The 17,426-nt window shown below is 39.6% G+C and overlaps 1 protein-coding gene across 1 annotated transcript; it reads right to left on the bottom strand.

Moving 5' to 3' along the window:
- Window positions 1-4,238: 4,238 nt before the first annotated feature.
- c7a (complement component 7a) lies at window positions 4,239-13,475 on the bottom strand. Its single transcript, XM_084728697.1, has 15 exons — window positions 13,333-13,475; window positions 13,102-13,243; window positions 12,869-13,007; window positions 10,834-10,977; window positions 10,462-10,705; window positions 10,129-10,242; window positions 9,856-10,022; window positions 9,474-9,702; window positions 8,126-8,297; window positions 7,871-7,958; window positions 7,259-7,391; window positions 6,987-7,175; window positions 6,748-6,847; window positions 4,726-4,910; window positions 4,239-4,634 (listed from the first exon to the last, which is right to left on the bottom strand). Exons 1-15 carry the CDS (start codon window positions 13,457-13,459, stop codon window positions 4,456-4,458), a joined length of 2,352 nt encoding a protein of 783 aa, XP_084584823.1. The 5' UTR covers window positions 13,460-13,475; the 3' UTR covers window positions 4,239-4,455.
- Between the last annotated feature and the right edge of the window lie 3,951 nt (window positions 13,476-17,426).

Raw genomic sequence — 17,426 nt, 5'->3', positions numbered from 1 at the left:
TCATGGACATATCAGGTATTAGACCGAGACTGTTTCATAACTCGTGAAAAACTACTTGTTTTATGTTTTAAGCAAAATAAACCACTTAAGAACCTGTTTGACTATGTAACACTACAGCGCCACAAAGCTGAAAACAGGGCTCTTGAAAAGTTGCCTTTTTTGAAATACATGATATTCACAGGACAGCAACACACAAGAGTTGAGAAGTCTTCCTCCCCTCGTCCTACCAGAGCCTTGCATGCTGAGATGAGTGCAATCTGCCCGATACTGCATACTTGCCAACCTTGAGACCTTAAAAACAGTGGAGTTTCAGATAATTGGTTTTAATTTTACTTTTAATACTCAGGAAAGAATACAGAATAGGTCACCCCTCTAGCCTGAACTTATTTACTAGTTTTCATTCATATATTTTTTTGCCCTGTCACTGAAAGACAGTTGATGTGGCAGATTTTACAAAATGTATGCCCCTTTCATTTAAAATTTGCCTTAAATGATGGGAATTATTCTTAGTCTGGTTTGGTATAGCTGTGTTGTCCAGGTGGAAACAGTAGACTTGCAGAGGAGTTATACATGCTTTATATTGCCCAGAAACCAGGTGTGCTGGTGAAAAGGAAAAAAAGTGTGAAAATGTATCAGAAATCGAGAGAAATAAAGGAGAACTGTGAGAAGTTGTGGAAAATCAGGAGGGTTGGCAAGTCTGGGATGCAGTAGAGCATGTCTTTCTGTGTGGACACTGCAGTCTCTGTTTTCCTGTTGTTAAGCCAGCTTGAGTCACATTTCATTTGTTTCATTTTCCTGACTGAACATTATCCAGCAGTCTGAAGTCTGAGCCATCGCATGGTTCTTATCCGCTCACCTCCACTCCTGGGGCGGTCTCCCATGGCGGTGCATTCAACTGATGTGACTGCATGTTGGAAAGATTCCATCTGCATTTGTTGATTATCCCAGGGTCTGCTTCTCCTTAATTCAAACTCCACATCTTCATTTTCCAATGACTGCTACTTTTCTGTCATAGGTGATGAGTGTTTCAGCAGTAACGCTGAAAAATAACAGATTAAAGGAGAAAAGTTTGAAAGATCTACTGGCGGCTGCATCCTACATGTGCAGTTCTTCCCATAGCAATTTAAGGAACTGAATGGTTCAATGAAAATAAAAATCAAAAATGAAATGAGTCATATGCTGTACGCTGTATACCTTTTCTGTCATCATATTGCAACTCAATTGAACAGCTTTGCGCAAATGTGTCAGACAGTGCTCTTCATCAAAATGCCAAATGAGGGGAATATATTTTTACATAATGATGCACAACCCTCTGGTAGAGATCCAGCCTTAAATAATTCATGTTAAGCTGCACTGAAGCTGTATTCTTCCGATTTTGGTGGCCCAACAGCTTAGCAATGTTGTCCCCATCCATTATGTCACCATCTGTATATCTATTTAGAGTTATTTGGATTAAAAGAAAAAAAAAAGTTCTGTATTTCAGTTTGTGTGCATCACCTCTTTAAGAGTGTGAGCATGTGTGCTAGCTTTTGAGCATCTCTACAGTAGCACCTTCCTTTCACCTACCAGCCTCTGTGTACAACATAGTGTAACTGAGAGAAGCACATCTGCCAACAATAAGCATTTTGGTGTGATGAGGAGACAGTAGCTGGTGTCTTCACACGGTTTCACAGGCAGGTTGAGACACACGGGCACTCACACAGTGAGAGGGCAGCCAGCCAGAGGCAGGAATAGATTGTCAGCAGGGGTTTTCTTGGCAGGCTGAGCGCTGTCTGGTTTAGAAAGCACAGGGCATCTTTAGAAATAGACCGTATCAGTCCAGAACACAGATTTTCAAATGTTATCTCCAGGGACATTTAGGAAGCTATGTTTTTCAAAACCCAGACCTACTTTATACAGTGTTGTATTGTAGATGCAACATATTAAGAAATCAAGAACACACTTGATGGAAAGACAACACTGCACGTGCTGTGTCTGTGAACGGTAATCTCTCTGTGATAGGTATTTCTGCTTGTTATTGACCCTTCCTACAGCCCACATTTTTTCATTCAGAATGTAACGGTTGAGCAAGTCAACTTGCTCCTTTCCTTTTTCCTGTACATAGATAGGCCTATTCTTATGCTAGGCTTGTCTATGTTGTTGAACTGCCCAGTTTTAAAGATGGTTAAAAGATGTTCCTGAAGGACCTGTAAAAGACCGAGCTGTGACTGTTGTGACGAGGTCAGGCACCCATCACAGGCCAGCCGGACACAGGAGGCGCCGGCTGAGCCCGTGACCACTGTGGCGAGGTCGGGCGCCAGTCAGATGCCAGCCGTCTTGTTTTGTCTCCCCGACTCCTTCAGGGAAAGTTATTCCTGCCTTCCACATCATTATTTCATCTTTGTCTTCTATAATTACATGAAAAATATCAGCTGATATTCTTTGAACAACAAATACACATTAACAGTTTTTGATCCCTCAAAAGTGGTTATGACATCTTTAACTAGTATTTTTTAATAATTATAAATAACTATGATTTAAAAATGCAAATAGAACAAAACACATGTATATAATAAACCTGAATTAAGGAATAAGTATTGACTGTACACAAAATTTATTTGAAGGTTTGAAAATAATGCAAACCACAATAACAGTAATTATTTTCAGAAATGTTTAATAACCCTGTGTTTCATAGTATTAAAAATAACCTACCTGTGACAGCTGCTGACAAAGAGAAGAGGCCAGAGTCAGGCTGTTTAAGTCAGTGACGATAGTCTACAGCACAGATCAACTGAGAGAATAGTTAATGTAGGTCAGTAGACTGAAAGAATATCAGAAAACATGTCTAACAAAAGATCGATGTGGATAACTACATTTCTAATTGTAGGAAAAACTCTCTTCAATGAGGCCTCGTCTATGAAAAGATGTTTAGATCGAGGTAGTTTGAGTGGTTGTCATTCATTACTTCCCCTTGCTCAACATTTTGCAAACATCACTATGATGCACTGATTGTCAGCAAAATATTTCATCATTGTTTATATGGTGCAGCCAGAGTTCATCTCACAATTTCCTGTTTGAAATTTTAAAAGGTCATTCCCCCATATGGATGCATGAATACACTCGGTCATAAACCCACTTTTTTATAAAAATGAACCACCAGAACAACAGCACACAAATAATTAGGGTGACCATGCAGCACAAGTCAGTTCAGTATAAATCAGTGTATTGATAAGACAATTTGTTTTAGAGGCATTTTTCATTCTCACTTATGTAAAGTGCCTCTAAATTTTAATTACTTAAGTACAAGAGTAATGTACTTAGTTACATTTCACCGCTGAAAAAAGTAGTAGTATTTGGTTTGTTTAAGTGAACCCAACTCAAGCACACTGAGTTTGGCAGCTTTTTCAACGTCATAGTGCAAATAATGTATTTAAGATGAGTGTTAATAACAAGTTGATAAAAACTGAGTCAGGTGAACTCAGTGTTTGTAATTAAACTTGATGTTAGAATTTGCAGTGTAGCAGTGAGCAGTGAGCAGTGACTCATTCTCCCATTTTAAGGAGACCCTACGGTGGCTGCAAAACTCTGCAAAAGATCTGTGCCCTCTGTAGATATTAACAGCTCATTCTAAAGTAATGAAAAGACAACAGTTCTTATTTTCACGTGATTATACACTAATGAAAACATGCTGATTAATATTATATTTCATTTCTGCTCATAAATGCTGATAAATCTTACACACTTGATCTTTAAGATGTGACTATATGATTAACAGTGTTGAGCAGTAATATATTATTCAGTAATATATTTCTATAATATTATTACTTTATCTAGTAATATGTGGTGTAAGGAATTACACCACATATTACCTTATTGTGATTATTTTGAGTTTCTTCGGCCCCCTGAGAGAGAATATGTGCTGATAGAATCTAATTTGAAGGCCTCACTCAGAGAGGTAGACTTTGTTTCTACCACAGCCAGCATACAGCTAACAACAACGCAAAAAGAAAGTACAGTAATATAATGAGAACTTATTACATTTGATATCAAACAATAAGTAAAGTAGTATTTTTACTTTTAAAAGAGTAATGCATGAACAGTAACTTATTACTCTTCCTGACTAACTGACTGATGTTCTGCCAGATACCAAGCTCCACTGTTTTTGGACCAAAGAGCAAACCTAGGAAGGGTCAATTGTCTTTTGGAGGCATATTTCAATATATAAGACCACTCACAAAAAGTAAAATAATGCAAAGAAATTCCGCATGGCTTGTGTGCTGTTTATTTCTTGTCTTACAGCAAAGCAGTTTCACAATACTTTTTTTCATGCATAACATACTTTTACTATGAGTTGAAGCAGTGACACTTGATACAGTACAATTCAATGGAAAAACATGAAGAAGGTATTATAGAAGATTAAAGCCCAAAGGAAGGTGAAGGTAGAAGGTCATAAGGTCAAACCCTCCTCCTGCATCCTCAGGCAGCGCAAGGCAGAATACTAACAACTGACACCGTCTCTCCTTTGCATCGCTTTAGTCCTGCTTCGCATTCACTCATGGTCTGATTTACTGCATTGTCCCCAATACGGACACACACATCCAATCCTGGGCTTGAGCAATCTGCAGAGTCCTTACAGCGACACTCATTGGTTTGATCTGGAAAAACAGTGTGGAGACAAATGAGATGACTAAAAATTGCAGGTCATGTACATTATTATAGATTGTTGGTAACCTAAGATGTCCCTACCATCGCAGGTCTCCCACATGTGACAGCTGGTGCAGCCTGTTGTTCTGCGCTCTGGCCACTTGCAGGTGCTGTCATCCGCTATCATTTGGTTTTTCCCCTGACACTGCAGTGCATGCATTTTGCACACATTCAAAAGGATTGATTTCCTACGCGAAGCAGCAGTGGCACACACCTCCAAAGATGACCTAGTGACAAAAATCATCATCAAACAGAGAACCCAACACAAGAACCAGAAAATCAATCAAGACAGAGACAGTTTGGGTTTTAATGGGAGGGAACTGATCAAGAAAGGAAGACAGTATGTCATTATAATAGTTGGCAAGATCAGAGGGATTGTCAGACAGCGGAGGAGGGGAGGCAGACATTTTACTGGCAAGAGAGGCTGGAAGAGCTGAGGGGAAAATATATCTGAGATTTCTCAAGGATCTTTTGTGTTTATCTTGTGGGGTGAGGATAGAGACCACTGGAGCAGATCACACATTGGCCACATTGGCCTTTAGGTTGTACACCTGACACCTGACAACACCACCATACAGGACAGGGCATGGCTAGCCTGTAGAAAAAAAAAAACAGGCAAAGGGGGAGGATCTGTGTTTATTCTAGATGAAAAGCACTTTAACATTTCTCAACTATTTTCAATGAGTTGTTTTTATACTGAAGAATTCACAATTTATGTAGAGAATGAAACATCAGAGGTGCTAGCAGGTAGCAAGCACTTGCGTGAGATTCGCCGTGTTGTTGAGAGTGGCAGACGGTTGACAAGTGGGGTTTCTCAAGAAGACACCCTTATCTTCAGTGTCTCATCGATTAGCCCACAACATCTCTGGCAGGGACGTACACACTGTGTTTTCCTGATTCACTGATGTTATGCTAATGTTCAAGGATCTTTCCACATGAGCCATATCCACTGGCTGCCTCTTTCAGCTGCCTCTGAGACCGATTTGATGGTCTGCCAGATAACCTGTCCATGTATCCCTAAGTCCTTCAGCAGTCTGATGGTAGAAGAAGCCACAAATCCTCTGCTTCCCACTTCAATAAGACAGACTTTGGTACTCCTGCCATGCTATTTCGACTCTGCTACCAGCTCTGCATAGCTTAATTTCATACACTCATAGGCCTCTTCAACTGGGTCCTCCCACAGGACTATGAGCTCTATGATGTATGTGTCTTCAGTGAGGGCGAGGGACCACAGCACCAAATCCAGAGGTTGGTATAGGTAATCCCAGGTGGAAAGATAAAATGCTGGTCGATATCCACCAGCATGTCTTCAGTCCCGGGCCATGAATAGGTGTTCTGTCTATGGCTTGGTAGGATGATGTTTGGGTCTTTTCGGTCCTTCTCTGATGAATGGTGTTGCCTTCAGGGGATTGGTTGTTTTCAGGAGCAAGGAGTTGGTCAATTCCACTTGTTCTCAAGAATGATACAGTGCACTTGAGGACCTGATTGTGCCACCAGGTGTAGCGCCGTTGCGTGAGGCTGGTCTTACAGTCTGTTAGGATGTGTTTTAGAGTTGCTGGACTTGGGCGGATGCCACAGGTTGGATCTTTGCCAAACCACTAATGAAGATCTTTTGATGATGGAAGCACATCAAATGTAGCTCCAATGACGAAGTTAACCTTGCTCTTTTCCATTTGCCATTGAACCCTCTAGCTGATTTTTTCCTCTCCACACTCCATTTGCCCTTGATTAGCAAAGGAGACAACTTTAGCATTATTGCCATTTCTTCGTGTTGGTGAACCTCCTCGACCACCAATTACCTCCGCTTCAATGTTGTGGATTTATAGCAAGTTTGTTCACTTGCTGCAAGGCCAAAACTTCTCTTAGATCATTTCCATTTACATGTATTTGTTCGCAATAGCCACAGCTATGGGTGTGAAAGTTGATGTGCTCTGTATAGCTTAAGCACTGTTGAAATTCCAGGCATTCTGACAGTTCTACAGTCAGTGTCATCAGTGTGGAAATCATCCAGGAGGAGAACTGAAAGCACATAGGTGGGTCAGAAAATTATTAGAGTAAACATACCCACACTCGAAAGGCATTTTGCAAACACATGTTCCTCTTGAAGACTTCTCCCACGGTTTACATTGGACCAAGGGAGAGACGTCTGGTTGTGGTATATTGACTGTGGGATACATAGAAATCATTCTTCCACATTAATTATTGACTATTCATGCAATGATAGAAAATGTAGTATGTGGAAGAGTAAAGCAGTTCCATGTCATCCATTAGACTATTTCTATAAAACATTCAGTAATATTTACCTGGGTTGCATTTGATACTCGCTGGGTCGGGTGAAAAATGCAGACTGGGGTCACATATAATCGTTGCTTCTCCTTGTAGCCGTCTACCCGCTGGACAGGACAAGGTGACTGTGTCCCCTATGCTATAGGCCTGATTTAAAGGAGTGGCTATAACATCATCAGCGAGGGACCCAATCGTGCATCCTGAAACTGGACGAAAAGTCGAACTTTAACAAAGCAACACTGTAATTCATTTTGGCCATAAATGTTAAACCTTGGTTACAGGTACTCACCTGTGCACAATCCAGGGCTGCCAGACCAGGTTTGATCAGCAGTGCATTCTAGGGTGGCTTGACCTATAAGATGGTAACCCTCAGTGCAGCGGTACTCAACCTGACTGCCCACAATGTAAATATCCCTAGGGTCCTGTGGATCATGACAAGTTATTAAGTTCCAAGAATCCCCTTAAAAAGGAAAGAAATTGACTGAAAAAAGAAAAACTACTGAAATATAAATAACAATTATGACCCAGGTGCATTTCACTTTACAGGAGACACATTAGGCCTTATTAAGCTCTGAATGTAAATATTGATCATCACTGACACACATCTCCCACACTGATGCCCATTTTTCCACACTGAGTCTCAAATGTGCTTTAGAGGCTACATTATTAGGTTTACAAAATTGCATACTTTCTCCATATTAAAATCTGGGTGTGTATTCTCTGGTAAATTAAACTGACTGATGAAAAGACAAATTATATGAGGAGGAGTACTGTGACCTTCTGGATAATACTGACCCAATACAGGAAAAAGTTGCAATTAGCATGATTATAAAAATATTAAAGTGATTGCAATAATTAGTTCTACAATGCACAGTAAATTCAAGTTTGTCTTCCTCCTCACCAGGACATAACCATTGATTAGAACAGGTGGGACTCCACACTTTTGACTTGCTGGGAGATTTTGGTCAAAGCACTGAGGCTCCATGCTTCTGTAAAAAAAAAAAAAAAAACAGAAAAAGAAAAAAGTTTTTAAAAAAAGGATGTTTTTCTTCAGCATAAGACTCCCTTTTATTGATAATTCAAAGCAATTACTGGTGATGTCTGTTAAAAAGTCACAAATTTCATAGTGACAAGTAAAACTTCAACTCTCTCTGACCTCTGGTATTCCAGATCTTGGTCTTCACACTCAGATGTCTCAGTGGTTTCTCCATTGCAGTGTTGTCCCCCATTCTGAGGAGTGGGATTGGAGCAGGAACGACTTCTTGACCTTCGGCCTGCAGAGCACGATGACCATGCAGACCAGCACGTCCAACTACCATGGATCACTCCTTAGTAGGTAGAAACACAAAGGAAAAACCAAAGTCAGGAATATACTACAGTGCATGTGATATTGTTTAATAAAGAATGATGTAGGTACTGTTTTCAATCAGAGCACACACCCACCACTCAGACAAGTGACTTAAGAAAACTTTATTCAGGTAATTTATTTGATAACATATGCTTAAGGAATTGACATTTTGAGAAATAGCTTCTCATGCTGAGACATGGAAGGATAGATACCGTTCACATATATGTCCATTCAGTATAGCCAGCACTTGTTTAGCTTAGCTTATCTTAGCTTAGCATACAGGCTGGAAATACAGTGCTACAAGAATGACTCATAAAACCCAGAAAAAGAGTTAAGCATATTAGCACCTGTGGTTCCCTCATCTTGTACCTCGCTGGTGAATGTCAGTGAAGTCTCAATGATGGAATGGTGATTGCTAACAAGTGGCTAATTGAGACTGCAGAGGTTGTCTGGGACATTAAACATCATGACATAATTTAAAGATGGCTTAAAGACCAGAGAGGCTGCTTTCTGGTTCATTTCCATGTGCGCAATATTGACTCTAGTAAATATCATTAATATTTAAAGCAACAAAAACACAAAACTGTAGATGGAAACTTGACAAAACAGAGGAAATTCTCTACAGGAAACAGAGGAAACACTTTTTTTGGACAAGGAAGCTGAAAGTTGGGATTTTTACATTAAGGCTGACTGTGTGTGAGAGCTTTTGAACACATTAATTAACTGATCCTGATGGATTTAAACAGTCAATGAAGTTATAGCTGCTGTGCATAAATGGCACAGTGTTTCTCACTTGTGCACACACAGCTTCATCCTATGTCACCCACCTGCAGTCATCCACTGTTAATTAAAATGTTAATTTTTATGACCCGTGGATTAACTGCAGTGTTCTTGAAGTACAGTGTACATGTGTTGTGAACCTATGTTGGCACATCTTCCTGTCTGAATAATGTGTCCTCTAAATAGCATCAAGTGACTTCAGACCAGGTTTTTGTTGGTCAGTGGTCAATTGCTTTAGGCTATCAAGATAGCAATGTACCAGTAATGCACCTGACACCTCACCAAATAAGTGCATGTCCTAAATTACTCCAAACCACCCTCGACAAGACCAAACAGAGTGCAGCAGTAAAGAAACTGTCTGAAATGTTCCACCCACCTTGCTGACCCTCTACATCAGTTCCTTGCTCACAGGCCGGTCCTGATGTGCCAGGCTTACAGATGCATATGCAATTATCTCCATTCATGACAACTATGCCATTGTTTCTGCAGGGCTGGCAGTGGCAGGTGTCCCTCTCAGAAAGGTACTGCTCTATGGCCCTGCGAAGGTAGAGCTTCTTCACACCGGCACATTGAACCTCCTTCACCAGCTCTGACAGTGGCCGCAGCTGTCAAAACAAGAGTTGGGGTAAGAAAGTTAAACTTAAGACAGATGGAGGATTGCATTGTTTGATGCAATGACATGCTCATATGCATATAGAGTAAATCCAGCACTATGTTTATGTTTTTAAAGTTCAAAGAGTTTAGTTAATCTTCCTCACCTTTTGTTTTGAGATACTTGGAAAGCTTCGAACAGACTCAGCCCAGTTTGAGTACATTTCCCAGTTCTTAGCCGGATTGGTGAACTGAATTTTCATCAGTGCTGCACTATGGCCAGGGCCTCCTCCCACCACTTCCACTTTTTCCACATTATTTCTCGTAGAAGTCCCTATTTTGAAAAGGTATGCAGAGATGATGGATGAAAGAAAGATTCAGAAATTTCAAGTGTTTGAATAAGCTCTAGTATGTTTGTAGAATCTGGATCAAAGTTTTACCACTTGATGATGAGACAATAGATTCATAAATCCTACAGGACTCGTGGGTGATGGGGAAGAAAAGAAACCAGCGTACAGTTTTGTCACATTCATTTTGCCGAGAGCTTTGGCTGTCTTGAAACATGAAAAGGAAAAAGACAAACAAAAGTCAGTGCCAGAAAATTGTTGCGGCACTTTACGGATGGAGTGGCAATTTTATCAACCATGAACATGAGGTAAAAATGCACTTTGTTTTGTACAATGTACATGGACGTTTTTCAAAAACACGACAAGCTGGATCTGTCAAATGCCTGAAGAGTCGCTATTCTTTGTTGATGATTAATGAATCCTCACATGTACGTCTTTCAGTTTCTTCATCAATGCTGGCGATGACCTTGAAGGAGCCTCCGAGGTTCCCCTCAGACACGTAGTGTGTTCCAAACCTTTCCAAAACCTTCCTATAGGCAGCATAGTCATAGACTGATGGGAGTTTGACCAGTGCCTTCCAAAACTCCTCAGATATTGGGAGGTACTGAGGAGAGTTGCTCTGGAACTGACCCACTTCTATGTCACTCTTCAAAACCACAAGCCTTTGGGTCTGGAAGGAGTAAAAAAAATCATGAATTAATTTTAATTTTACAGTTTTATTGTTCTGTTCAAAATGAGGTGTATTGTTACATCATTTACTGTTAAAGATTATCAAGAAAATTATAGGATCCTACTCACCTGACTCCTGTCATGTGTCTCGTGGAGGTCATAGTTTCGATATCCTGTCGTGGTCCCAGACACTGTCTGTCTCTTGACAATGTCCTTTGCATAGTGCCATTTACTGGTGAACATCTCATCACTTAAGTCTTTTTTGGCTTCAACCTGAGAACAACACAATTATAACCATGTCAATGTAGGATTAAATCAACAAATGTCAAGACAATGAAATAAATGTGCAAAATTAAGTACAAAATTGAGCTGATGAGTCTTTAAAGGTACCCTGTGGAAATTGTGACAGGTGGTGTTGTAATGTTTTGATGCTTTTCCAGCATTTCCAAAAATAACTACACACACACCACAAGACTGTCCTCACCACTTGCGCTGTTTAAAACACTATGATGATGTGTGACAAGCAACCTCTTGTGGTTGTAAGTGTAATTATTATCCTCTTTAAGTAGGATGGGCAGAAGTAACATTTATAACTGGAGTAAACATTCAGTCTGGATCTGTTTATCCTATCTGAATAAGCAATAATGCAAGGAGCTATTGCAAAACACACGATGATCAGAATGCAATCAGATTCACCAGACAGCATCTGGATGTAGTATACTGCATTTTGAAATGTGGGTGTAAATGCAAAGACCTGTGTATCAGGACCTGTGTACAATGTTTCCAGATTGAGATTACATGTTAATATGAGCCGTAAATGGGGCCGTTGTGGATGTTTGTGTCAGCAAGTTGAGTCCCGTCTGTGTTTCTACTGTCCTTAGCAGCGCCATTTCAACCATGGCCACAATCTTTCCTAAACCTGAACCATATGGCTTTAGTTGCCAAACATTTACCAGACATTAACCATCGACATGGCAGAGCAGAAAATGCTCAGTTGCTCAGCTGTTTTTGGAACAATCACACGAGTTTGAAAGATACATAATTCTGCAGACCGCAGTGGTCAGTACATTTACTTGGGTGACGGAGGTGTGTTGTAAATGGCATTACTCTGTACACTGATCATAGACACTGAAAGACAAAGCAAGAGATGTCAGCTATACAGTAGTAATCTAGAAGACAATAACTAACATGATTGGCTCTTTGTCTAAAGTTAACATTTTTTCACTCAATTATTACTGTACTGTAAGTTACATGTTCTTGTCCATACAAGGACATCATCATTTGGACGTGTGATCATCAGTCTTATGTGTCCCAAACTGCTGAGACAATCCTGTTTAAAACAAGCAGACCTCCTCTCTGGGTGCCTTCAGCCATAAAAATTCAATAAGAATCAAAATGTGCAATTCTTGAGGCACAGGATCATAAAAAAAAAAAGCTGTGAATAAATGTGAATTAATGATAAAACTTCACAAATTACAGTATGCTGAAATGTTATTATTAGAGATGTATAAATTCCAAAAACTTATTGTACACTAATAGTATGATAAAACGTCTATGATAGGATATTTATTGTGATATTAAAAAAACAATGTGCAATCAATGTGCAAATAACAGATTAGCATGTTTGGTCCCTCACATAAAAACTGAGCATTTTGTAGCTCTTTATAATATGTGCCAGTGCATATACCTTCGGAATAGTTGAAACTCTAACCAGTACTACTTGCACACGCATGTTAGGCAGCGAGAAGGACAATTTCTCATTTTATATACAGAGCTTATTATGATGTACTGGAAGCTTTTTCTTGGCAGTACACTGCATTTATAGTTCCATATTTATGATATTTTATATGAAACATTAAATGCACTGAAATAAAGTCTTTGTGTAAACCAAATTTCACCTAATGGGATGTAATATCCAAGTAGATATCATCAATATCAAGATGTTTTGTGTTTTTTTTTAAATTGCAATATCATGATATTCGATATAATGTTACATTCCTATTTATTATGGATTTTTCCTAATGATGCAAAAAATAAACAGCCTAACCCAGTTTTAATAATAGTGTGTTTATGAAGAATCTACTCCAGAGGGTACCTCAACAGTGAGTGACCAGGAGAAGTTTCAGTATTGATTGCAATTGTAGCTGTTTCCAAAATGACCCACCATAAAGCTGTACTTCAGAGTACTGAGGGGTAGTCTGTAGAGAGCATTGTGGACGCCGCTGAAGATTGTGCGACACTGGCCCCCAAAGCTCTTTGTGTTGATGACACTGGCCCTCCTCATCCCTGTCACCACATCAAACCTACAGAAGCATTAAAGTATCCCACTGGTGAGCAAATTCTGGCTTCTATAGGTGCACAAACACCAATAGGTCTATGTCAAGATTTGTCACTTACCCAAGTCCAAGGAGTTCAATGTTAGGAGGAAGCTGCTGTTTTGTACATACAATGTGTTTTGAAATGTCACAACGTTCGTCGAGTCCATCCTCTTCACAGTCCTGATCTCCATTACATACCAGAGACTGGCTAATACACTTCCCTGAGGGTCAAAAGACAGGCAGCTCAGTGATTGCTCTTTAATTCTGTATCATGATGTGTATAGTGAGTGTACAGAGATTTATTTCTAACCAGATCGACAGCGAAACCTGTTTCCACATCCATCCTCTAGAGGGCAGCCTTGTGTGGTTTCACATGGCCTGGTCTCAGTCCGCCCTCCATCGCAAGGGGACCCTCCAAACTGAGAGTAAACAGCCATGACTCGGCTTCTGGTCTGTAATGAACCACATTGTGAAAAAGAAATATGAAAAAGAATGCTAAAATGATTACTAGATACTAGATCTAAAATCTAATCATTTTAGAATATATAACCGTCAGCAGTTTTGCTGGTAAAATATGTATTTTATCATTTGTACGCTAACCTGCGATTTGGTACAGCCATCACACACTGACCAGTCCCCATAAGGCCCCCACTGGCAATTAACTGCCTGGTAACAAAACCTGGAAAATAAAATTTAAACCAAATAACTAAATAAATGAAACCAAATTAATTCAGTGAAGCTAAATAATCATTTCATAGTTGTGTCATTATACGCTAAGCCTTTAATGGTGAAAGAGTAAAACAAAAACAGATTTACCCATTGGGGGTGAACAGCAACAGCAGCCATGGCACGACTGCCAAAAACAGTTGTGTAATGTTCTGAAGAAGAGAAGAAGAACAGGGGAGACAAGAGAACAGCAGAGAAAACAATAGAAGAGAAGAGAACGGTAAAGGGAGGTCAGTTAACATGAAGAAGACCAAAATCATCACCTTCCAAAAAAGGATCAGGATTACAGCAAAATTACACAACAGTTTATGTAGCTGGAGCACAAATTGAACAAACAAGTATCTATACTTACACATTATTTCCACAGGAAACTCATGCTCTGCTATGAAGGAACTCAAAGAAAAGGTAAAAAGGCCTTTCTGTGCCACCAAGCATTCAGTTGAAATCCAAATTCCAACATGGTTCATAACACTGGCAGACTTGGGGAGGGGTGCCCCCATGTTTGAAAAAAGCACTGAACAAGTGCTGTCTTGGATGCCCCTGTGGTAGATTAACCACAATATGTACAAGACACGTCTCTAGAGTGCCCCTTCTGTGCTGTTATTGTGATTGAAGAGCTGTATTTTGCAATAGTATGTCAAAACTACTGAAACATTAGGGAGGACGTCTTTCTGAAATTTGAAAAAGAAATTCCAAGGGTTGGGGGTCAGTGTTGGCTAATAAATATGCTACTTCCTGCCAAGAGAAGTTGGACACAGACTTACTATAGACACAGTAGGGGCGGTGTTATGGGCCCACCCACGTATACAACTGGCCCACTTTAAATGACTGGGAGAACATATATTTTCTTAACTTTTATTTTTAATTGTTAAATTTTTAATATACCCTTAAGACAAAAGAAAAAAGTTTCCATTTGGAAAAAAAGACAACAATTATTTGGCTGTTATCACATGTGAGGTCTGGACCGGGCTGAACAGGCTATTATGCGTCGCCCCCCACTTAAGTTTAGGAATCTGTTTAAAGAGTAATCCAGACAGAAAATGCATCAAATGAAATTAAAAGGTCAGTTTTCTTAATGAATTGATGTATTGATCTACTTGATCCATAATGAAAATATTAGATAATGAGATGTCATGTGGCACTTGAAATAAATACAAAACGCCGCAGTGAAATAATAAGCTATCTCAACAATGAAACTGTTTTGTTTTGTTTTGTTTTAAACTTTTGAAAAGTGTCATAATCAACTGTAAGTGCTAGTCGCTCTCCACAGCATGATATCAGTCATTTTTGTTTAAGTGAGACTACGAGTTGGAATCAGCGTTAACTTTTGCAATTAAAAGGTCCACCCAAAGTTACCGTGACCCACCCAAAATTGAAATCCTGGCGCCATGTCTGATTTAATTATATAAGATTGTAATCATATTTGTAACTGTGCTGTGGCAACACATGTCAAATATCTTGCCAGTGACGCCCACTGAATTGAAAATGAAAAAGAGACGACAAAGAGACCAGAAGAAGTGAAGACAAAAAAAAGGAAGAATGGAGAGAAGAGGAGATAAAAGAAAGAATTGACAAGAAAAAGCAAAAGAAAAGTGAATGAGTGAAGGAATGAAGAAAGAGAACAAAAAAAGAGAAAGCAAGAGCAGACAAAGCAAGAGAAGATAAGAATAGGAGACAACTGAAAACAAGAGAAGACAAGAAAAGACAGTGTGGGGACACAAAGTCAATGGAAAACCAACACATTTAAATCAGATCTCAGTCATAATGTATATGAAGTATTTAGTAGAACTCAGAAAAAAATGCAATTTGTCCTTTTTGAGTGTAAAATCTACCTACCTTCATGTTGAGTTCAGAGCAGCAAACAGAAGAGTCATCAACAGGCTTTAATGCTGGTCATTTATGTTGTAAGTTCTGTTCTTACGCACTTGGGCATTCCTCCAGATGAGGAACACATACACACACACACAAATACACACGGGTTGGGGGTGGGGGTGGGGGTTAAAACTGAAAGCAAAGATTCCTATTTGAGAGAGAATCTCCATCTGCTGTACTTCTCCTGAAGTTTATTATTGAGCTAAAGGACTTTTCTCACAGCACACAGAAGCACAGCTGAAACTAAAAACACTAATTGGTGCTGTGTTCTCTTTAGTTGTGACATAAATTAAGTATGCAATCACAATACCAGGACACTGTGGAACATGTACAGTAATAACTGTAACCTGTAACTGTAAGTAATGTAAGTAGCTGTAAGTAGCTGATTCAGTTCCACGGTCTTACTATTGTGTAGGCTAACTCAATGTCATGGCTTACTGGGGCGTTTGAATAGAACAGAGCCACCATAAATGTTTTTAGCAAGTAGGCTTGGGTGGTACAGTACAAGGAAGGACAAGGAAGCACAGCAGAGCAGGGTCTGGGGGATAAAGTCAAAGGACTAAATAACAAAAAAGAAATATACATCTTTCCCTGTTTGGGGAGTATTTTGGGTTTAGTCATGTCGATAAAGGTGAGACAGCACACACCGCAGAACCCTGATTGGTCAGAGTAGCATAGCATAGTGAGCATGAAGAGTGACAGTGACTGCATGCTAAGTGGAGGAAACAATGACCTGTGAAGTTCTCACTCTGGCAGTAAATGTAGAGTATAGGTTTGAGTTTGTCAGTGAATAAAGGCTGCAGCTTCTCAATACCAAAGTAAAGTTATTAAGTGTGTGTTGTTTCCTAACTTCTTAAGTGTGTGTTGTTTCCTAACTTCGGGGACAGCGTTGCTATGATGATCACCTCCACCTACATAGAAGGAGAAGTCCATTATCTGCAGTGGAGTAGAGTCGAGGTGAGCAGTTTTACACAGGCTTTACTCAAACAACCTCATATGACCATATACCACAGTAAAATGTCAGAAAGGTTAGAAGAAATAGACTGCTCAAGCCTATTAGCAACACTTGTGCTTTTCCTTCAATGGCAGGTCAAAGGTCAATAATAAACTGTCAAACTCAACATTTTATTCAACATGGACAAGAGGTCCTACTGGTGCTGCTGCTGGAAAGTTCCCAAGACCAAGATATGCTTGTTTTGCAGACAGTCACGCATTTATCTTTGTAAGCTCATATAACGAGTCAAAACAATGACATTAGCTGTGAAGTTAGTATCACCTTGCCAGATGCTTGCTGTGCCACATTTTAATCCTTCTTGAATAAGACTACTAACTATATGTTTTGGCTAAATGTCTATTCTTATTCTCTTTTTTCTTTACTAAAATACAACTGGCCACTGTGTTCCTCACAGACGGCAACCAATCACAGTACCCGCTCTCAGCTGGGATAGATGTAAAAGTGGAAATACATCATCCAGGCGCTCTGTAACAAGTACAAGCAAGCTCTCCCTCTTTCATCCAAACAAAACGCGGTGATGGTAACGGCAGGAGAAAGACAAAATTAAATCTCAAGACTTTATTACAGTTAGAAAACATACCGAATAATTAATGTATGTACTGCCCCTGAGCCCAGAAAGAAATCTCAGTTATTTAACAGAATTGAAAACTCCTTCCAGTTGGCTTCAATCTAATTTTGTACAGAGATTTTAAAACAGTTAGGTCAGAAAATGACAATAGCTGTCCTTTCTGTTTTTGATTGCATGTCTATGCTGAAGTTTTTATAGGTATTTCTATAGGCTCTGGAAATCA

Source organism: Lutjanus erythropterus, chromosome 10, assembly GCF_056507025.1.
Source record: "Lutjanus erythropterus isolate fLutEry1 chromosome 10, fLutEry1.hap2, whole genome shotgun sequence".
Lineage (NCBI taxonomy): Eukaryota > Metazoa > Chordata > Actinopteri > Lutjaniformes > Lutjanidae > Lutjanus > Lutjanus erythropterus.
Note: the sequence above shows the minus strand (reverse complement) of the source record. Positions and strands in the feature narration are given on the sequence as shown.